General features: G+C 47.6%; 1 protein-coding gene across 5 annotated transcripts in view; it reads left to right on the top strand.

The window, feature by feature from the left end:
• The first annotated feature begins 15,842 nt into the window (after positions 1–15,842).
• CCDC6 (coiled-coil domain containing 6) overlaps positions 15,843–23,796 on the top strand; it is an 88,425-nt gene continuing 80,471 nt past the window's right edge. For all 5 annotated transcript variants that reach the window (XM_080938114.1, XM_080938112.1, XM_080938111.1 and 2 more), the window contains exon 1: positions 15,843–16,243. In XM_080938114.1, the coding sequence (XP_080794240.1) occupies positions 15,962–16,243 (282 nt within the window). In that variant the 5' untranslated portion in view covers positions 15,843–15,961. The remainder of the gene's footprint in view (positions 16,244–23,796) is intronic.

Genomic DNA, 23,796 nt, shown 5'->3' with positions numbered 1-23,796 from the left:
CTCTGGGGAAGAGATTTAGGGTAAAGGTCAGCAGAGCTCAGCAAGTTCATGACTAAACAGGAGTGCATGGTCCAGGCTCAGGCTCTTAGTGGGCGATAACTGTGGGAGACAGTTTAGTGCATAAAAGCACTTGTTGCTTACCCTGATGATGAATCGATGAGACACACATGGTGGAAAGATAAATCTGACTCCTGCAAGCTGTGGTCTGACCCCCACTGTACTCTGTGGCCCGTGCGCACGTGCACAGAAACACACATATACATAAATGAATGTTGAAAGGGTATCTCAACACCTTAGGATCACTGTATTTTATTAGCCTCATGGTTCCTCTCTACAAAATTCAAAATCATTGTGGTTTCAAGACAGCAATCACAATATGCTTCACAAGAAATGACAGCAAGGCTCTTCTTTCTTCTATCCCCCCCCCCCCCCTTAAGATCATGTTTAGGGGTTGGAGACAGACTTGGCAATTAAGAGCCCTGGCTGTTCTTCCAGAGGTCCCAGGTTCAATTCCCAGCATCCACACGGCAGCTCACAACTGTCTGTAACTCCAGTTCCGGGGGATCTGATACCCTCACACAGACAAACATGTAGGCAAAACACCAATGTACATAAAAATAAGTAAATACATCTTTAAAAAAAAAAAGATGATGTTTAACTATAAATCCTTTCGAAGACCTACTAATTTAAACATCTTTACACAAGATGAATCAAAGCCAAGGGCTAAATCACATGGATGAGCATCAAGATGAGAGTGACATTACGGTCAGGAAGACATTGTGTCCCCACAGCAGAAACCCGACATAACTGTATTCTACCTCAGATTTTGGCTGCAGGTGCCAACTGCTCAAGGAGAGAAAAATAATGAGGATGTCAAAACGCTGATCCCTGTGCTCTGCGTGGACTTGTTATTTCTTTACTGATCTCTCCTTGTTTATTTGTGTGTAGGTGTGTAGGGGGTGTGTGTGCAGGGGTTGGTGGTGTTTTGATAGCATGTGTGTCTGAGTGTACAAGTGTGTCAGTGTGTGTGCAGGCACGTGTGTGTAAATGTGTGAGTGTCTGAGTGTATGCATGCATGTGTGCACACATGTGACACAGAGCCTGTGTGGAGGTTTGAGCTGCTTCTCTTTCACTTTAAGGGTCTCTTGCTGTTTCTGTCCCGTGCTGTGTACCCCAGGCTAGTAGGTCTAAATGCTAGCTTCACATGTATTCTTCTGTTTCTGCTTCCAATCTCCCAGTGGGAGTGCTGGGTTTGCAGATGGGAATCACAGGATCGGAGTTTTTATGTGGGCTCTGGGACATGGGACTCAAGTGCTTTTACTCATGGAAGCATTACGCTGGCCCCTGACTTACTGTTTCTAAAGGTAGAAATTGGGGCTGGAGAGATGGCTCAGTGGTTAAGAGCACTGGCTGCTCTCCCAGAGGTCCTGAGTTCAATCCCCAGCAACCACATGGTGGCTCACAGCCACCTGTAATGGGATCAGATGCCCTCTTCTGGTGTGTCGGAGGACAGCGACAGTGTACTCATACACATAAGATAAATAAATAAGTGTTTAAAAAAATAAAACTTAAAGGTAGAAACTAAGAGTATCGCTGTCAACCTGAAATCCCAGCACTTGGGAGGCAGAGGCAGATGTATCTCTTGAGTTTGAGGCCAACATGGTCTACAGAGTGAGTTCTAGGACAGCCAGAATACTCAAAGACACACTGTCCTAAGGGGGAAAAAAAAAAAAAAAAAACAAAAACTAAACAAATAAACAAAAGATTCCTGCTGTCAATTAGCATAAAAGACCAGTTTAGAAAATGCTTCAAATATCTGAAGAAATTCAAGACTTCATGGAGCGTGCTCAATCAAGTCCCAAAGGAGATCACACAATCCAGAGCTCACACGTGGTCCCTGGCTTATAGGACAATGAGCATCTCCACTGGCAATTTATTAGAAGGGTGACCAGCACAGTAATATAGGGATATACTGAACAATTTATATTCAGTAAAGCTTCTGAGATTACTGGCACAGAGAAAGGAAGTGACTTCATTTGTCTTCCATTCGACCCTTCAAGATGTGAAATTATTTCCCTTCACACTGCCAGGACAAACGTCCTCATACTTAGTGTGAAAGAGAAGCACATAATTTATTAGATGACATAGTATGGCCCCCGAAGAAATGATTAATATACATGCATTCAGAATACTGGTTTGTACCGTGAGGGATCAGATCATCTTCTTTCACATTCTATGAGCTTTTTAATTAATAAAAGAGCCTTTTTTTGTTTTCAATAGGACCACAGCGTATGAGAGTCAGCGGTGACGGTATCCAGACTTGTGGCTTCAAGTGCTGTTGTCCTAGTTTCAAATCTCTGGGATAAGCAGCTTAAAAAGGCCCAGTCACAGTGTCTTTTGAAGACAGTAAGTGTGTGTGTGTGTGTGTGTGTGTGAGTGTGTGTGTATGTGTGTGTTGGGTAGCAGGGGAGACAGCGATGAGACCTAGGACCACATGTAACCTTCAATAACAAATACCCTAGCAATGAACTAACTCTGCCAAGCTCCGTTTCCACCATCTCCCAAAATAGTGGGCCCCATCTAGAGACCAAGCCCAAGCCTGGGAGCGGTGCTTCGTAGTTAAGCCATTATCCGCTATGGAGACACTGCTGGCTCCATCCATCCCCGACCTTGCCTCTGAATCTCAGATTCCCACATCCAGCTGTTGCCTCGAGATCTACACTTACTTTAGCAAGCGTGGGAAGCTCGGCTGAACTTTTGAACTTCCTGAGTCCCTCGCTCTTTCCCATCTCCTCAGATGGCAATTCCTTTCTTGCGGTTGCTCAGTCGTCCTTGATTTCTTGAATTTCTCCCACTCCACATACAAATCCGTTAACCAATTCTCTCTACCTCCTAAAATAGATCCAAAATGCACCCACTTCTCCGCAGCTTCGATGTCACCATCCCACACCATCCCCTGCTTCTCGCTGGATTATTGGAGGAAACTCCCCCCTTACTTCTGTACCCCCTTACTGTCACTTCTAATATTACATTTTATTTTATTTATTTAAAAAATTTTAATTAGCATGTACACAGTATTAGGTTTCATTACGGCATTTTCAAACACAAGTTACCATTGCTGATTCTTCCTGCAACCCTTTCCCGTGCTCTCTGAAGGGTTTCCGTGTTCTTCTGATGTATCTTAAACCTTCCAGTCATGGTTTGAATATGCTTGGCCCAGGGGAGTGACACTACTTGGAGGTGTAGCCTTGTAGAAATAGGTGTGGTCTTGTTGGAGTGGGTGTGGCCTTGTTGGAGTAAGTGAGTTGCTGTGGGTATGGACTTTAAGACCCTCATCCTAGCTTCCTGGAAGCCAGGATTCTGCTAGCAGCCTTCAGAGGAAGATATAGAACTCTCAGTTCCTCCTGCACCATGCCTGCCTGGATGCTGCCATGTTCCTGCCTTAATGATAATGGACTGAATCTCTGAACCTGTAAGCCAGCTCCAATTAAATGTTGTCCTTATAAGATTTGCCTTGGTCATGATGTCTGTGGGGACTCTGTAAACCCTACCTCTCAGTTACCAGCAGGTATACCCCACCCCCTCAGTTACCTGGCAATAGCCAGGTATGCTCCCCTCCAGTTACCTGACACTATAAAAGGGGCTGCTTGCCCCTCCTCTCTTTCTTGCCCTCCTCTCTCTCTTGCTCTCCCACCCTTACCCCTCTTCTCCCTCTTACCTACTTCTTTACCTCTCTCCTCTCTTTCTCTCTCTCTCTCTCTCTCCCCCCCCCACTACCCTCTTAACTCTTTCATGACCTGAATTGTACTATATGGTGTGGCCCCCGCTTCCTCAGGGGGAAGGGATTCCCAGCATGGGTCCCCCAGAGGCGTACCCCTTGCCCCCAGGCCTCCCCACACCTCCATGGGCCAAATTCCCCCCACTCTCTTCATCCTTTTCCTAACAATGTCTGTTCCCAGCAGTAAAACCATAACCAAGACACTTCCATTTTAACAACCAAACACGCAGGAAATAATACGATTAAAAAAACGACACACCCCTTCTCTATCCAGGCTCAGTAGCTATTGCTATGTGACTGTCTTTGACTAACATCCTGGTCTTCCAACTGCAGTGGTTGCCTGTCTCTTGTTCACATTTAACACCAGATCCTTTTCTGGCATGCAGACACTCTTCCTCTCCCCTGCTCTGAGTCCTACAGCTGCAGCCTTCGGGCTGTTTCTCAACAGCCTCAGGACCAATAGCCTCAGGTCCTGGCTATTCTTCTGGGTATCCTTCTCTCCCTTCACCCATAGTGTCCTAAAGCTTGCCTCTGCTGATGGTCTCTATGTGGCAAATGTGGTCCTCTACCGTGAGTTTCCCAAAACTCAGCTGCTAAAAATAATACGTCTCCACCTCACCTGGGGCCTGCCCACTTTTCTATATGGAAATGAATTCACACGAAGCCAGTTGCTTTGCCAACTACCAGAATTAGCAAACAAGTTGTGGAAGAGCTTGTTTTCTGAGCCCCGCCCATCTTTTACTCCTCCTTTCAGGTGGGCAAGTTGTTGGTACCTGTGCCCATCAGCCTGGTAACTTAAACACCACCTTTCTCTAGTCCCTCTAGTAACTGGCTATCGCCAGTTTTATTTATCCAGTAGTTTTAAACTGAGGAGCATGGTTTAAACAATGAAGGCTGGTATATGTAATCATGAGGATCTATTCATCTTGGAACAACCAGACCTTGCAGGTACAGGATTTGAGTAGAAAGCATTTTATACAAGTGACACCAAACCAACCCCCTACATAACTAGGTGAAGGTACCCAGTGGGAGAAGGCTGGCCAGCCGTTTGTTTCCGAGATGAGCAATGTGGTTTCACTGTATACAGGTAAACTGCATACTACATGCATGTATTCCAAGAGCGAACCTTCGATCCTGCTGTAAGCCAGAAATTACCATTTTGCAGGCCAGAGCAGGGATTTTGAGTTTTATTTTTGGTGTTTGTGGCAGTTTAAATGGGAAATGTTGCCCATAGACTCGGTTAGCTGAAGAACTGGTCCCCAGTTGGTAGGACAGTTTGGGGAGGTACTTCAGCCTTGCTGGAGGAATATCACGGGGGGGGGGGGATGCTTTAAGACGTTAGAGACTTGTTCGACCTCCATTTTGCTCTCTTTGCTTTGTGTTTGTGTTTCCGTGCAATCTCTTGGAGGCCTGCTCCGACCATCATCTTGCTTTGCCTCACCCACCAATATGGCCTCTCTCCTGGTAACCATAAACCCCAAATAAAACCCCTTTCTCCCATCAGTTGCCTTTGGCCTTGGCGTTTTATCACAGCAAAAGACAAGCAACCACTGTAGAGTTGCCGTTCAGCATCTAAGAGTCCAACAAATGGTTCGATGATTGATTTATTTCCGTTTTTCAAGCCAGGGTTTCTCTGTAGTATAGTCCAAGATGTCTTGGAACTCGATTTATAGACAAGCCTGGCCTCCAAGTCAGAGATCTGCCTGCCTCTGCCTCCCAAGTGTTGGGATTAAAGGTGTGCACCACGACTGCCTGGCCAGGTCTCTATTATTTAATGTCATTTTAACAAATTAAGATGAGGCCACGTAAGTACTTACAGATGCTGGAGCATGTGCGTTGAAATGAAATACTGTGCTTTTTTGTTTTGTTTTGTTTTTTTTGGTCATGCATATGTATCATAATGAAGCAAAATAAAGCATGTGCTCTTTAGGGAGAGTGTGACACAGAGTCACTTCCCCTCCACCATGCTTGGAGGCTTCTGATGCTCCCAGGACCCACTGACATCTCAGAGTTACAGATGCAAACCAACTTTGGCTGCCAGAGGTCAGCCATGTCTGACTATTCATTTCAGCAACTCTCAGAATTTGGATATAAACTCTAAGTTTATTCACATGTACACATACTCATCTATAGACTCATCATTTTCTAGGCCCAGTACTCAGAAACAGACAAATGTCCTGGGCTATGAGGAGCCAGAACTGCAGAAGGAACCATATTGTCTTTTCCTAGCATCCTCTGGGGGGTCTCAGTGTTTTCTGGGAGTTAATGTCTTGCCTCAGAAGATTCATGCTATGCCTGGGCTATATTGGGGAATGTATGTATATGTAACTCCTAAAGTTAGTATATAGGTTGGAGAGATAGATGGCTCAGCGGTTAAGAGCACTGACTGCTCTTCCAGAGGTGCTGAGTTCAATTCCCAGCAACCACATAGTAGCTCAAAACCATCAATAATGGGATCCAATGCCATCTTCTGGTTTGTCTGAAGACAGCTACAGTGTACTCACACACACACACACACACACACACACACACACACACATAAAATAAATCTTTTTTTAAAAGTTAGTATTACTAAAGAATATTTATGAGACATGTCAGCTGTTTGGTACCATTTCCTATGGGTTGGTTGCCGGACTTTGCTACTGAACTTCTCTGTCTAGTGTTGACGACTGAACGAGGTAGTTGGCTCTACCACAGCCTCTGTCTTCCTTTCTTAAAAACAAACAAAATCCCCGAGCATCCAACACCTTTACTATGCATTCATGTGTGGGTGGGCCTATGGAGGTCAGAGGATACATGTCCCTTTCTCCCTTCCACAACTGGAGGCCTGTGGCTTGGCAGGCTAACAGCACCTTTTCCTGCTGAGCCACCCCACTGGCCCCAGCCCTTCTTTTTTTTTTTTTTTTTTTTTTTTTTTTTGGACAAGGTCTCACTGTGTATTGACAGTGGACTTGAACTTGCTTCGTCACTCAGGCTAATCTCAACCTTGTGACCTTTCTGTCTCTGGCTCTGGAGTGCTGTGGCTCTAAATGTCTCACTGAACTTTATGTAGGGTTAACTATACAGCTCTGACCCATTTTCACAGCTGGGGGAAGCCAAGGCACGTGTTTATCAGATAACATTCTCACAGCCACACAATAGGTTGTCAGGGAAGATGGCATGTGAACATCAGCAGATTCCAGTCATGGCCCCCGCTCGGTGGCTACCCCCACTGTCCTGGCACTGACCTAATAGAGGACTCTGGCAGTCTGCACCCGACTTGATTAATAGTTTGGGTGAAGGTTACAGGGCATAGAGCTCAGATCTGCGCGGAACCTAACACACAAGGTGGATGTGTAACAGCAGGGGTAGGAATTTTTTCATAAGGTGAGTTTGCTGAGAAAACAGACCTAAACAAATGTGCTCCTGCACCTCGGCACTCTCAACACTTGGGGGTAGCTCCTTTGTGAGGAGCTGTTTAGAGCATGGTAAGATGTTTGGCAGACTCCCTGACTACTTTGTCACTGGATTCTACTAACAAGCCCCTAGTTATGACAACCAGAAACCTTCCCAACAGTGTCAAATGTCACCCGAAAGATAAAACTGCTTCCCATTGAGAACAGCCGAATTCATTTGTATATTACACTGATTTATTTCAGAATTGTGGTAAGAGTTAGGTAGAGTCGAAACTGAAATCAAAGTGACCTGACTCCAGGTGGAACACACTTCTCATAGAATTAACTTGTACTGGGCGTGAGCTGCTATAGCCCCAAAGGAATTGCAAGGACCGATACATGCAAAGAAAACCAGGTGGTTAGGTTAGTGAAGGGCCAAAACAGATGAGTGTGTGATCCTGGCACCAGGAAATACTCAGTGAAAGAAAGAATTGCTTCAAAGCCGAATCACTGACAAAAATGTCCTTGTCTAAAGAAAGCTCCGAGATGCAGGAGAAAGAACCAGAAGGAGCCGCACACATTCAAGCCAAGAGGGAAATGATCAGAGCTGAGACTTGCCTTAGAGAACTTGGAGCCAGTATATCTTTTAATCCCTCCATACACACACCCCGACCCCCTGGTGAAATAAGAACCAAAAACCATTTAAAAATCATGATAGCAATGGGCTGAGGTGTAATTCTTAAGGGATGAGTCAATTTTATTAAAATTTCTTTTGAGGGAGCTGAAGAGATGGTTCAGGGGTTAGGAGCACCATCTACTCTTGCAGAGGTTCTGAGTTTAGTTCCCAGCAACCACATGGAGGCTCACAATCAACTGTAATGGGATCTGATGCCCTCTGTTGATGTGTCTGAAGACAGCAACCGTGTACACACAGAGCACTCACATACATAAAATAAAAACGTCTTAAAAATTCTTTTAAAATTGATGTCCTTAAAGAAGAAAGAGAAAAAGAAAGAAGGAAAGGAATGAAGAAAGGAAAGAGAAATTAGGAAAGAAAAGAAAAAGAAAGTGTTCCCAATGAGCAACCTGAAACATTTAACTGACCAAAGAATGACCGCAAGTCTCCAAATGACATAAACTTCTTTGGAACATTCTTTAGTTTGGACTAGTAAGCTTCTACCACAGCTGTAGTGGCAGACATGCAAAAAAAAAAAAAAAAAAAAAAGATACCCACAGCCAAACAGTGGACAGATATCTTGGGGACTCTTATGGTAGAGTTGGAGAAGGATTGAAGGCCCAGTAGGGGAAAGGGACCCCATAGAAAGACCAACAGAGTCAACAAATACCTTCCCAACTGTCCCAGTAAGAGCACAACGTTTCTGTCTGTCTGTCTGCTGTCTGGCTGTCTTAGTCAGGATTTCTATTCCTGCACAAGCATCATGACCAGAAAGCAAGTTGGGGAGGAAAGGGTTTATTCAGCTTACACTTCCACATTGCTGTTCATCACCAGAGGAAGTCAGGACTGGAACCCAAGCAGGTCAGGAAGCAGGAGCTGATGCAGAGGCCATAGAGGGATGTTACTTACTGGCTTGCTTCACTTGGCTTGCTCAGCCTGCTTTCTTATAGAACCCAGGTCTACCAGCCCAGGGATGGTGGCACCACCCACAATGGGCCCGGCCTTCCCCCCTTGATCACCAGTTGAGAAAATGCCTTACAGCTGGATGTCATGAAGGCATTTTCCCAACTGAGGCTCTTTTCTCTGTGATAACTCCAGCTTGTATTAAGAAAGCCAGTACACTTTCTTTCTTTTTTTTAAGGATTTATTTATTTATTTCATGTGTGTGAGTACACTGTAGCTGTCTTCAGACACACCAGAAGAGGGCATCAGATCCCATTACAGATGGTTGTGAGCCACCATGGGGTTTCTGGGAACTGAACTCAGGACCTCTGGAAGAGCAGTCAGTGCTCTTAACCACTGAGCCATCTCTCCAGCCCTATGACATTTCTTTTTTAATGGCACTAATTTTTTTAGCAATTGCAGATACTACCTCTCCACCCTCTTTTTGCCTACCAGAGTAGAATTTCTCACACTCTCCTTACCAAACAGCACATTTCTCCACCCCTCCCGCCCCTTGTGCCACCGTAGATCTGAGCAAGCACAGTGAACAGTAACTGAGCCACGTCCTGAATGCTGTGCTGAAATTTCCCCAGCCAAGGAAATGATCTCATTACTACTTCTGAATATACAACCTTGCTCGGATTTTTGAAACACAAGTAGAATGCAGCAAAATCCTTTGCCAGAATGCAACAAAAATGGCCTCTGGCTAAGTTCATCATAGACCTCTTGCCCTCTGAAACATCATGAGTACACCACCCATCATCACAGTACTTTCAGTGGTCCAGTCTCCCACATTCCCAACAGAAAGGCCCATTAAGCTCTACTTACAGAACTTTGGTTTTTTCCAGCCTGAAGCTTCAAACTTCTCCTCGGAATATCCCAATGAATGGCGTACTACAAAACTGCTGTTTATATTTATCAGAAGAATAGTCCCACTCCAGGTACCAATTCTTAAAAGTCTTATTAATTTGTTTTGGGTAATTTCATGCAAGTATGCATTATATAATATATTAACGCTCACTTCTCCCCCTACTCTCTTCAGATCCATACCCATTCTTTCCAATGCCCTCTTTTTTAAAACTGTCTACAGATTCTAATTTGTGCTACCCATACACCATGGGCGCGAAGTCATTCACTGAAGCATGGCCAGTCTAATCTGGTACCAATTTTATATATTAGATACTTTTACTGTTGCTGCGACCAGCTACCTGACAAGAATCAAATTAAATGATACAATATACATATACATGACATTCTCAAAGAAATAACAAAAAACAGTTAAAACAAACCAAACTAAAGCCAACTGATTGAAGGCTATGGTAGTTTGAATGTAATTGGCTCCCATAGGCCCTTGGGGAGTGGCACTGTTAGGAGGTGTGGCCTTGTTGGAGGAAGTGTGACTGTGGGGGTGGACTTTGAGCTTATATATGCTCAAGCTATGACCAGCCTCTCAGTTTCCTTGCTGCTTCCAGATCAAGCTGTAGATCTCTGCTTTGTCCCCAGCACCATGACAGCCTGTGTGCTGCCATGCTTCCTGTGATAATGGACTAAATCTCTGAACTGTAAACCAGCCCCCTTGAAATGCTTTCTTTTATGAACGTTGTTTTGGCCGTGGTGTCTCTTCACAGCAATAGAAACAAAGGGTTAACTTTAGCTTGGCGTTTGAAGAGATAACAAGAACTGTGTTGAGGTGGCTGGAGGGTGATGTGGTTAGTCATGTGTGTCCTAGGCCTGGAGGCAGAGAGAGAGGGAGGGAGAGACCCATGTCCTGGAATGGAGCCACTCCCATTCAGGGCAAATCTCACCTAAGGTAAAGATCCTCACAGAAAGACCCAGACTGACCACCCTCAGTTTCATCCCTCTTCGATGTTTGTATTCATGTATTTTACTGAAATAGAACATTTACACAGAAACACACGTCATCCCAAGCACACATCTAAACACCAGTGCTGAGTGGAGGCACATGGGTGTCCAGATGAAGAAGAACAGACCTGCCATGACTTTTCCCAGTCACTTTTTTCTCTCCTACAGAATCATTAGTCTGACTCCTGACAGCGCCGATCAACCAGACAGCTCTCCTTTTATGCCCTTCTGGCATACCGAGAAAGATTTAGAAAGGATTTTCTGGGCACCAGTTTTAGCCAGTCCCTCGTAGGATAAATTTTTGGGAGTAGAGACTACCAAGTCTCTCCACATGCCTGGGTTTAATTTATGTAACTGTACGGAAGTGTAATTACACAGCGGGTTCTGAGTCCAGTTTCTTTTGATTGCTACTTACCTATTTTGTTCTTTTGGACACACGGTCTCACCGTAAAGCCCTGGCTGTCCTGAAACTCACCGTGTAGATGAGGCTAACCTTGAACTCACAGAGAACAGCCTGCCTCTGCCTCCCAAGCGCCCAGCTTCCTTCCTTTCTTTTGAACTCTGCTGTGTGGCAATTAGGATATAAAGAATATTGTCTGGCTAGTAGTTCTGGGAGGGCTACTTAAGGACAATTTCTATATGTATAGGCTGCCACATCTCCAGGTATATCACACCTAAATAGTTTCTGCACATCTGCCTCGTTGACTCCCTTTTGTTTATTTTAATCTATAATGTACTGCTGCTTTAGACCGCCACCCATTAAAATGCTTTCGATCCTTGTAAACCAATGCCTTAAGAAATAAATGCTGTTTCTGATTAATGTATTTTGTGTGTGTGTGTGAATGGTGTATGTTATGGTTTGTATATGCTCGGCCCAGGGAGTGGCACTTTTAGAAGGTGTGGTCCTGTTGGAGTGGCTGTGGCCTCGTTGGAGTAGATGTGTCACTGTGGGTGTGGGCTTTAAGACCCCCATCCTAGCTGCCTGGAAGCAATATTCTGCTAGCAGCCTTCAGATAAAGATGTAGAACTCTCAGCTCCTCCTGCACCATGCCTGCCTGGATGCTGCCATATTTCCACCATGATAATGGACTGAACCTCTGACTCTGTGAGCCAGCCCCAATTAAATGTTGTCCTTATAAGAGTTGTCTTGGTCATGGTGTCTGTTCACAGTAGTAAAACCCTAACTAAGGCAGCGTGTTTCAGTGAAACATGCAAACACAAAAGAGGGGTGAGGAGAGAGATGCCTGACTCATTTTCTAGTCAGGATCTCATGCCCAAGTGGAGTGTTGCATGTCCAAGGTTACCTTACCATAAGCAAAGCCAGTAAAGAGGTGGGCTGAAGAAGCTGAGCGACTATAGACAGGGATAGGAAAGAGTCCATATGTGTGCTTAGGGACAGAGGCCCAGGGCAGCTGACGATTGCTACAAAATATGAAGGAAATAGTCCTCAGGCAGATGCACCCCATAAACACCATCATCCAGCCCCACTTTGAACAACTGAAGAAAACGACAGGGGCAAGTTCATCTGGCCACTCGGGCAGATGGGAGATTTATTTACACAGCAAGGGAACGGCCAGAGTCACTTCTTAAGTCCACCAACGTTGTTCTTTCCCAACGGGTCATCTTGCCCACTTGGCAGAATTATGCTTTTCCTGATAAGAGCCCAGGGGACTTAATGGCAGAGTGGGCTTAATGGTAGCAGTGACCCTGTGCTGACCCCTTGAGCTGACCCTTAGATGTATGTTTTTTGCTATGGGGATGGGCCTAATGGCTGCTAAGTCAGGGTTATCTCCTTTGGTTATAGGAGTGGAGGTCAATCCTGACGAGCAAACGTTTACATCCTAGCATGCTAAATCGCCCTTATCTCACAGGCCTGGTTAGCACCCTACTTATCCTTGGGGTATTCTGGGGTCAGTGCTCCTTTCGCTAAATTCAACTTGTATGACTCCATACCTCCTAAGCAAATGTAGCAGGAAGTCCTTTACAACATCACCCCCTCCTGTCATTTCTGGTTTCTCCTATCTCTAGCTGAACAACTGTTTTTGTGGTGGGTGTAGGGTTGGGGAAGGCAGTCCTGGCTACGCCTGCAGACATTTTTGGTTTGGCATGGAACAGGCAGAACAGAGGTGTGCTGATATACAAAACAAACGTCTTAAGATGTGCACCACAGCTCACACAGACAAAAAAACTATCTAGCTCCAAGGGTTGAAGTAGCCAAAGTTCAGATCACTCTTCTAGGCCCAGGAGCCAGACACAGGCTCTAAATGGTGTCAACGACTTTTCTACCTCTAGCCAGCCTACATTTGGTTCACTTCAAGTGTGTTTAAGACGGTAATAGTGCATTCTGAATCCACCAAATCACGGAGGGTTTGAGTGAAGTCATGTGGATCCTATAGTGGAGAAACCAGTGATGTATGGTGATATATATTACATACACACAAACACACACACACACACACACTACAATTAAGCAACTAAAATCTCCTAGGATTTACACCACCATTTTTACATGCATTGAGAACATTAAGGTCTAAAGGGCAAATCAAAATGCAAAAATGTCATTTGAGAAACAAAGATTTAGATGTCCCCTCGCACCTCAACCGCAAGGCACCCTTTTCTTTATCCATAAACCCGTGACTTAAGCTCAGGGGGAAGCTGATTTCATTATTTCTGCAACAGAAGTGCTAATCTTTATTTGCTCCTTCTTCCTCCAGGGAACTCAGCCTATGGTCCACCCTCTGATTCATTTCCCCTGGAAAGTCGAGGAGTTCTATAATGATCTGGTCTGTTTTGTATCTGGTGTTTCCATTGTAATGCTATTACTGAACCAGCGTCGTGACAAATTGTCTGTTTATGAGGGGAATCAGTTCTACAAGAAGTAGAAAATTAGATATGCTTCTGTTTTGCAGTAACAATAAAAACCAAGACGGGGGTTAAAAAAAAAATCCTCCAATTTATTCTCATCTGTATCAGCAGGGAAGCTTTAGAAGATGAAATTTTTCTTCTAATATCTTCTCAAACCGATTATTAACAACAGATACCAAGTCAAAATGTAGTTTGCCCAAGGAAGACCAAGACATTCTCAAGCTTAGCCTGACATGGGCCCTTTAAGAAAACCAGGCACTTCTAACTCCACCCCTCTGCCGACTGGAAGCCTGCAGGTCGGCTTCCCCAGGCAGTTAGTTTAAGTGATAAACAGGAGAGCGCTAACCCCCCCAAACCCCCAGAGAGAATGCTCCCCTGGCAGTAAGCTCTCCAAACTTGGCAGTCTGGAGGTGGGGTGGAAAAAGAACAATAGAAACTTGTGAAGTATGGAAGCCACGCCCACCACAGACTGCACTGAATAAAGCGGAAAGAATGCAGTTAAATCCCAGTCCCAGGCCACGCTCCCCTTACCCCAACCATCTCACCCCCGCGAGTCGCTTTTCCAGAAGCTTCCTGTAACCGAAGGAGCCGAGTTTCTCCTGTCCCAGACCCAACACGGCAAAGTCAAGGAGCTAAGTAAACTTCAGTGAGCAGAGGATTATTTACACTGGCGATGTGCTTCTCTAGAGCAAAGCCAAAGGCTCCCCCCCCCCCCATCGATTTTTAACTTTCATTGTTAAATCCTCCCTCACCGACTGTGTTCAGAAGTCCCGTAGCACTAAAATGAAGAACATTTAGGAGAAGGTTGGGGGGGGGGGAGTCTCACTGCAGTGGACATTTCTGAGTCGTTGACTCCAAGCAGCCATCTTGGTAAACATGAGGTCAAGGTTTCACCTCTGGCAGGTTAAGAGTTTATTCCAAGGTGAGGCCAGTTCCTGTTTATCTTTGGAACGAAACAGTCAAACCGCTGGATCAAACGTAGGTTTAAAGACAAGGTTATGAACCGGGAAAGCGAGGTAGTCATACTAAGCGCTTTCTAAAGTTGACAGCCAGAAAACGCTTTTCAGGACCCCCCCCCCCAACTTTCATTTTGTTTCCTTGAGTTTGTTCTTCTGCTGACTAGGATAATAAAACCCGTCTGGTTAGTTTCACTTTCCAATTTTTTTTTTATTCAGAAGTGAAAGCTGTTTTGCATCAGGAGGGTGAAGTGTTTAGACCCTTCTCACCTGCTAGGCTTGTTTCCTGCAAGCAAGCCCTCCTAAGAGGGAGGAGCCTAACAGTATTTGAGTTGGAGTTTGATTCTTTGAAGCTGGCTCTCTAGGGTAGTAATTACGGTTTTATTTTTTAACTCCTGGAGTTTTGTAGGAGTTGGAGAGCAGTAGGTAACAATGGTTATACAGTTCCCCTCACTTAATCGTGGCTATTTAGCATTGTGCCTGCAGTTACTTGGGAAAATTGGTACTTGAAGTGTGTTTCAACCCTTCTGAGGGAGGGGGAAGCTCCCGTTTCTTGACTAGACAAATCTCGGTTTCTTAATCCTATTCCCGTGACCTGGAAGGAGGTAAAGGAGAAAAAGGGGTGGAGGGGCTTGCCCCTGGTTCGAACAACTGGACGCACCAGGGCCTTGTCGTCTCTGCAAAATTCTTTTCTTAACTTAGGCTAACCTGTGGCTGCCATCAAGGCAAAACACACACACACACTCAGAGGGAGAGACACAGATAAACACACACACACACACACACACACACACACACACACACACACACACACACTCAGAGGGAGGGACGGACAGACAGACAGACACGCACACTCTCTCGGCCCAGTGCAAGGGAACTTTCTGTTCCCAGCCCCAAGCGAGCATCTGCACGGGGCACCCAGAGGGACATCCACGCGCACCGGCGCCAACCGAAGGTGCCAGGCTACAGCTCGGCGGGGGTGGGACGGTGGGGTGGACCACGGAGCCCGGCAGCCCCTCCCACGTGTCCCGGCACCTGCGGGGCTGGCGCGGCGTGGGGTCCGCCTTTCTCCGGAAGAGGCGGCGCGGCGGGGGGCTGGGGCCTGGGGACGCAGGGAGCCCACCCCCGGGGCAGGAGCACGTGCGCGGGGAGGCGGCGCGGGCCCGAGGGTGTGCGTGCAGCTGCTAGGCGAGCGCTGGGGCTGGGGCTTTGCGGGGACCGCCCCGCCGAGCGCGCCAGAGCCCCGGCGCTGCAGTACTGCCCGAGTCCGGGCGGGGTCTCTGTTCCCTGGCGGAGCAGCTCGCGCGGCCGCGGGAAGCGCCCTCTCTTTCTCCGCCGCCGCCGCCGCGCGTCTGCGCCCTGCCGCCCGCCCGCGCCGCGCTCCGAGCTCCCCCGCTCCCCCGCCGCCGCCGCCGCCGCGCGCCCGGCCCCGCGCCCACTCGCCGCGCGCCCGGCCCTTGGTGTCCCCGCTCCCCGCGCCCGGCTCCCCGCGCCCACTCGCCCCGCCATGGCGGACAGCGCGAGCGAGAGCGACACGGACGCGGCGGGCGGCGGCCCGGCAGCCATGCAGTCGTCCTGCTCGGCGACCTCGGGCGGCAGCGGCGGGGGCGGCGGCGGGAAGTCGGGGGGCATTGTCATCTCGCCGTTCCGCCTGGAGGAGCTCACCAACCGCCTGGCCTCACTGCAGCAGGAGAACAAGGTGCTCAAGATCGAGCTGGAGACCTACAAACTCAAGTGCAAGGCGCTGCAGGAGGAGAACCGCGACCTGCGCAAAGCCAGCGTGACCATCGTGAGTGCACCCCGCGGACTAGGGGGACCCCCGAGTGCGCGCCCCCGTGCGGGGCTGCGGGCCTGAGTGCACAGGGAGCGGGCCTTGGGGTCCACGAACGCCCTTCCCTCCCTTGGGGCGTTGGAGGTGTCTGGGGAGACTCCCCACGTCCCCTCGTCGCCCAGGGTGGAGGCCCCTCCGAGGCAGGGCTGGAGGCTGGCGGCGTGGCTGGGGGGGCGGGGTGGGACTTTCTCAGCCCTAGGGTGCCTGAAGGCTCCTTATCGAGGGACACCTTCTCCGAGTCCTCGGGAGTGGACGAAGCTGGGTTGTGTCTAGGGGTTAGTTGGGGAGACGGGGTGTGCCACTGGGCTGGGCCCCCAGTTGGCAGGAGGACGGCGCTTTGCTGGATCGCCGGCGCAGGGGGAGGGAGAGAGTGGCCCGGAATCCGGGAAGTGGAGTTTTCTGGCCAGGATGGAAAGGGAAGGGTGGGCAGTGAGGCTACACCAGCACCCTGTTCTTAATCCCTGTCTTTTTGGGTCCCGGAGGGTGGGCGGGTACAGAGTAGTGGGGAGTGTAACGTCTGGCGCTGGCTGGGACAGGTTTGGAGCTGAAACCAGGATGGAGGGTGGCCGCTGGGACTGCCTGGCTGAGAGAGGATTTACGTGCGTCTCCTTCATTGGTTCGAGAGTCTTAGGAGTAGTTGCCTGTGAGTCTAGGTACTTGACGGGAACACAGGCCATCTGTTCTGTTTCTACCTGGCCCCTCGAGGCTCCCCTGGAAGAGGGCAAGATTAGTCTGAGATCAGCCTCCTGGTGTAGCCGAGTGGAAAGGCCCCCGAAGCGGTGATGAGGCGAAACGTAACTAGAAAAAGTACGCGCTGTACTCTCACCTCTCATCCCTGCCTGCTCCACATCATTAACATGCAGAATCCCCCACAGACAACCCTATTCAGATCAAAACAGTTTCCCAGCCAGCAGCACGGAAGAAAATGTCAGGGAATCAAGGAGGGTAAATTGCCAGAGCCGCTTGCACCCCGCTGATTAGACGAAACCTTCCAGTGGAGCAAAAGAAATTTGGTGGTGGGTCAAGGATCACATCCTGGAGACGAGAACGGGACAAATTTAAGCTGCCCTTGTGCCAAGAAGTGATGTGTGTGTGTGTGTGTGTGTGTGTGTGTTCCCTGTGTTTGGCTTCTACATGGCTGCCTTGGTGTGTGTGGATAGCAGGTCTCCCCACTAGGGAGGCAGTGTGATTTGCCACCCAAATAGCAGTTGGTTTTGTACAAAGGTGTCTTAACTTGCTCTTACCCAGTCCTGCAGGGTGGAACTGGACCGAAGGGGTACATCTCCAGGCTGTAAGTTTTGATAGGAAAGGAAAGCCATTTGTGGAGGTGATCTTTCTGGGCTAAGAGAGGTCTTGGTTGAAAATCAGAGGGACAGCCGAGGTTGTTAATTTGAAATTTGATGGACAGGAACACTATTTAAAGTGTGTCATAAATGACAGCGTTGGTCTCTTGCAGAGCTGAGCCATGGAATGGAGCAGGAGGGGGTACCTCTCTAGCCTCTTCTGTGCCTGGAGCAGAGGGTCAGGCTGCTGTTTGTGTGGAAACGGGAAACACTGAAAAGGTTATCTGTTTGACCTGCTGACCCATCAGTAGGGTCTGTTACTTGTACACAGATGCACTGGCCTTGCAGGGACAAACATGTTCGCTTGTGGCAAGCAGGGCCAGAAGCCTTCTGAGCTTCGGAACGGTGGGTGAGGTGGTGGAAGAAGCTTGGGTTCTCCCGTTCACCACCGCCAACTTCCAGTCAGAGCGTTTCTGCTGTTCTATAGTCCTATCCAGTAAGGTTGTAAAGGCTGACAGTTCGGAAACGTGGGGCAGGCCTCAAAGTTTTAACAGTGCAAGTGGCCCATCTGGACACGTCACTCTAGGCAGGTGCATTAGGAGCTAATTGGCAGGGACAGGAAAGAGATTGATGAGGCTTTTCACCTGGGATGAAGTTTTGGGGGGGTCCTGCCTCTGAACTGGCTCATGCCTGGGGGAGTCCAGAGGCTATGCCTGCATCAAGCTGTGAACTTCCTGACAAACCCTGGGAAGGCTCTGACCAGGGTAAGATGGATCGTCCAGGCCTCTGCCATTTTCCAGAGTTTCTATTAATCTGACAGGAAGAGGAGTAACGACATAGTGTTTTTTTTTTTTTTTTTTGTTTTCGCTCTGCTCTTCTAATTATGACGATCATTTTCTTGTCGGCGGACAGTAAATTCGATGAAGACCGTACTTAGATACTATAAGGAAGGCATGTTGACTTTCAGCTGCACCTTGGTGCCTTGGGAAGGAGAGATGCAGTTGAAAAATAGCCCCCCCCAGGCTTTAGGTGTGTGGTTAAAATTGGCATAATGTCTCCCACCTGCTTCCTGTACCCTCTGTAGGCACAACTTCCTCCACCTCCAGAGCACCAGAGAGGGGCAGTTGTAAGTGTCCAGGGCTCACTGTTGGAGTTGTAGGTGCTGTGGTCTTGGATGAAGATGACAAGGCATCACACAGTTCTGTCTCAGCGGTAATCCTCAGCCCTCCTCTTTTCCTCCCTCCCCCATGGGACCTGGGAACTGCTGAGCCCTCACTGTGGTCCCTCCCCCCCTCGGCATGTCAGATGGGCGTGGAAAGGTTTGCTCTATCACACTCACACTTGGTGAAAATGGACTGAAGGAAGGGTCCCTCATGCTTTTTTTGCTCAGGTGCGCATGCTCCAGAGGGCATGCATGTGTGTGTCCATGGGAGTCTGACATTGTGTTCTTTGATTTGTCTCTGCCTTAAATATTGAGGCAGGGTCTCTCCCACAGCCTGCAGATTAGGTTACTCTAGCTAGACGGGGTGCTCAGGGGCTCCCCTCGGTCTCCACCTTCCAAAGGGCTGAGATTACAAGCTAGGCCCACTGAGTTTTTGATGGCTTTTCCTTGGGTTCTGATAATCGGAATCCCGTCTTCATACTGATGCCGTAGGCGCCTTATCCACTGACCCTTTATAGTATTTATTTATTTTTGAGCTCCTTTCTTTTTAGGACTAGGATTTGACCATTTATCTACCGAAGGACATCTTGGTTGCTTGCAAGTTCTAGCGGTTGTGAATAAATCCGCCTTAAGTGTTCACATCCATATGTCTAGACGAAAAGATTTCAGCCCATTTGGGTAAATACCCAGGATTAGAGTTGCCGGGTTATGTGGTAATTAAGTGTTCACTCTCTTACAAAATTGCCGAACCATGTTCTAAAGGGCCCGGAAGAGTTCTCATTCCTACCAGTGGTCAGTGAGGCTCGGGTGGGGTGCTTTCCATCCTCACCGAATTGCGGCCCTGCTCTTCCTGGATTCGGATTTTTCTCACAAGTCTGGAATGGTGCTTCACATTTGGATTTTTTTCCCCTCCACAGTGAGGTTCAAGGCTCCAGCCATTGAGCTATCCTGTCCTAAGGTATAGTCTGCTCATTCCCACCATGATGCCTTGTTCGAGAAGGGTGGATCCTTTGGTCTGCTTCCTCGGTATGTGTATAGTAAGAGGAAGCTGTCACCTGTGGGAAAGAGAATGGCTTGTAACCGGCCTCTTCTTTCCGACGGTCGAATGGGGAGGGGTCGGAGCTAATCTTCAGTGCAGTAGATCTGGGCCTTAGAGAGCCATAAGAGCTTTTTGAGTGATTATCCAGTTTTACCCGTTAAATCAGATTATAGACGGCATGGGCCTTTTGTTTTTGTTTGCTCGTTTTTGAGTGGGGGAAATAAACACCCAAACCAAATGTCTTAGCCACCCCTTCAAATAGTGTGTTAGTCCAGATTAGTGTGGGGCAAGTCCTAGAAGAGTGTGGTCTCTGAGGGTCTGACTCGAGCCTGAGGGTGGTCCAGGGACGGGTGCTTCCTGGGCAGGTGTGGGAGAGCAGAGTTTCGAAGGCTGGTCCCATGAGTTCTCGGCCAGCTTCTGGGATGACGTGTGAGCCTCCTGCAGGCACGTGACTTTTCTAGATGGGCTCAGGCGTTCTGTACGGTTAGTTTGGAAATAAAGGCCTGTGGTAAATCACTAAGATTTAAGTGTCTTCTGATTACTAAAACAGATCCCTTCTTTATAGAAGTTTAGGTCAGTACAGACATAAAAGTGTTTTTTTGTTTGTTTAAGATTTATTTTTATGTTGGCCTGTATGCACCTATGTGCGCCACATGTGTGCAGTTCTCTCGGGCCAGAAGAGGGCAGTGGGGATGGGAGCTGCTATGTGGGTGCTAGGTACTGTATCAAGTCCTCTGGAAGAGCAGCTAGTGCTCTTAACCTCAGAGCCATCTCTCAAGTTCAAAGCAAAAGTGTGGTGAAGTAGTAGCCAAAACCCGTGGTCTAATGGCATGTTGAGAAAGGCTGATGGTGTGCTCGTCAACAGTGGTGTCCTTACCCAAGGAAGGACACACTACATATAGAGTGTGTTTGCGATAATTTACTCTGCAGCCTCAGATACAATTTTCCACTTTTAAGACTTAAAAATAGCCCCCAGAAAAGGGTGGACTGTCTTTTCTCCCTCTCTGTAGATTTTTTTTTTAAAAGGTTTTTTGGAAGCACTCACTTGCGACACATTTCTTAGGAAAATGGGAGCTCCACATTGGATCTGTCTGCACACAGCCCTTAGACTGCCCTTGAGTCTTCTGCACGGAAGTGCTGTTTGTTTTACATCTGCGAGCACCTTCTGGTTGTCTCCTACAAGACACTTTAGGAGGTCACCATAGCCTTCTGTAATCCTCTTCTTATCCGTTTGGTAGGGATGGGGGGTGGCTTGTTAGAGAATCTAGAGTGTCTCAGAAACTGGTCTTCAGCAAACACCAGAGCTCATTAAACTTTTCATTTCTTCTCTCCCGAGCCAGGTCAGCTTCCCATTGGCTTCCCAGGCTGCGCCACTGATCATACTTGGTTCTCTACCATGTTCTTCTCATCTGTTGGCACTGTGCATGTCCTGAGCCCACACAGGCCTGGACTGAGTTCCCCAGACCCCCTCTGGCTCTACACCTACCTTGCTTAGCTCTTCTCTCCTCCACCTTCCCTTCTCCTGTGAGAGAAGTCCAGTAACCTGGGCTGTCTCTTCAGACTCGGAACCCATCTTCTACCGTTGGGGTCTGGCTTTTACTTTGTCCATGTTACTCAGAGTCTGGTTTATGGGAGGCACGTGAGGGTTGGTGAGTTGGCTCTGGGGTGGGGGTGGGGTGTTCTCTGTTTTTGTTGGTTTTCTGGGGTGGGAGTATTGTGACCTGCATTTTAAGGTCATAGGCCACTCCTGACATCACAGCAAACCTCATCTTCCAGGTTTGCCAGATGTAATGAGTAGATGGTGGAGACACCGTATATTGTGGGGACTCCAAGGCCACATGTGCCCTAAGCTCTGGCCTCTATCTGCCAAGCTACCTCGTAACACTGACCTGGATGTTGCCGCTACATTTCATTAGCAAGGGGACAAAGTGTCTTCAGGCCGGGTCTCTGAGGAAGGCCAGGGAAGGCAGGTCTGTCCTAAGTACTCAGGTTCACCTTTGCGGCTTTGGTGGCGTCGATGGTGATGGATCATCCCAGATGGTTCCTGTGGCTTCTTTTATATTAAAGTCACCTACGCTGCCTCTGGGAAACATCCATGGTCATCATAGGGTGATGAGGTCATGGGAACTTGGGTCTTACTTAGATTGGACGGCGAGATCTCGGGAGGTTTCAGTCCAGAGCTGTCCACAGTCAGTGATATTCCAGGTGGAGGTGGGGGGTTCTGTGCCCTGGTAGATGCTCCCCTTGAAATCCTGCCTTCCAGATGTAACCAGGCTTAACACCTAGCGATGCTAATGCTTGTGTTTAAAATTCAGCAAGGCTGAGTGAGGAGGAGTAAGCCATCTTTCTTGTCCTTCGGCGTAATTTTTTCCCTCAGTGGGGAGGCATTGCGTTTCCTCTTCAGTCACAGCGCCAGTTGCTTTTAGGTATATTGAATTATTGTCAAAGCCAGCAGCGTAAATGCTCACAGGTTCAGTGTGTTCCTGACAGGAAAGGATGTTCTAGAAAACACTTACAATGGCTGGGATCTCAGAATGGAAGCTTGTAGACTCTTCTTGTCTTCCAGAGATTATCGTGTATGTGTGTGTGTGTGTGTGTACATACACATATATCTTTATATTTTATGGTTGTCAGATTTGATGTGAAGTTTATCCCTACACCCAGGTCAGTGGGTAGCAAATAACCACTTTAGTTCCCTCAGGGAATAAATATTGAGAAATAAATACATACAGCGTGACTGGTTAGTGTCAGTGCTACCTTTGTGTCTCTAGATCCAGTGTGGAGGACAGTTTACTCCTTTTGGTTAGTTAGTGTACGTTCATTGTACAGGTTGGTGGGTCTCATAAGGGCCTTTTCATTCAGGTATGTCATGCTTGGACCATGTTCAACTTCCTGTGACCCCTCCTACGTGGGGTGTGTTCTCTGATTGAAAGTCAGGATTCTTCCTCCTTTGATGGTGGGACATTAAGCCGTGACCCTTTTACCTGATTATCTTTTATTTCCTCAGAAAGACACAAGATAGCAGGTAGTAAAAAATGCAGCCTTAAAGAGATAGGACTCAGTCTCCAGGACCTGCACCAGATCTCCTGTGTGCCTGGTATTGAGAAATACCCAGAGGCAATTTGGGGGCTCCTTAGATGCCCAGCCAGGACCACAGCTGACTTGGTCCATCTTGACTGCAGAGGGAACTGTGACTTCACCTCCTGCCCAGTGCCTGATCCCCAGTTCCCCCATGCAACGGAGAAAGGGGGGGTCAGTACCGACTCCTGCCTTTCTGAACCAGGGCACGTCTCCCTTTAGCCTTCTGAAACGAAGTTTATCTTGATAAGCATCTGCCACAAAAGCTTGGTGTCAGAGCTCGGAGCTCCTCACAAAGTCTTTAGCTTGTTGTTGAACTTTTGGTGAGAGCCATTGGAGAGCTGTTGCTTGGTTTATCTGTGTTGAGATTGCTCTTGATGCCTTTTGTTTTTCCATTTATTTATTTATTTATTTATTTATTTATTTATTTATTGGTTTATCTGTGTTGAGATGGCTCTTGACACCTTTTGTTTTTCCATTTATTTATTTATTTATTTATTTATTTATTTATTTATTTATTGGTTTATTTGTGTTGAGATGGCTCTTGACGCCTTTTGTTCTTCCACTTATTTATTTATTTATTTATTTATTTATTTATTTATTGGTAACTTGCTGATGGTTGAAACGAAATGTCAGTGACATTTTAAGTTTGTGATTTGGGTCGGTCAGCATAGCAGGCCTCGCCTGTTAAACCCTGTGGCCCACCCACCTGACTGCCAGAGTTTTTTTTTTTTTTTTTTTTCTTTTCTTAAATCCAAAACTGTGGGAATGCAGAAGACAACTTAAGGTAAAGTTAATTATGGAGAGGATTTTCTGGGCAGGTTTGAATCCCAGCTGGTTAAAAGCCCAATGCTGATGGACGGGGCTAATCTCCCCCACATCTGTTTCAGATCAGTTCAGATACTCCTCCCCCATCCCAGGAGACCAGGTGTGCCTCTGGTGTGAGCTG

Source organism: Micromys minutus (assembly GCF_963924665.1).
Source record: "Micromys minutus genome assembly, chromosome: 25".
Lineage (NCBI taxonomy): Eukaryota > Metazoa > Chordata > Mammalia > Rodentia > Muridae > Micromys > Micromys minutus.
The sequence above is the reverse complement of the archived record's forward strand: the minus strand, read 5'-3'. Positions and strand labels throughout refer to the sequence as shown.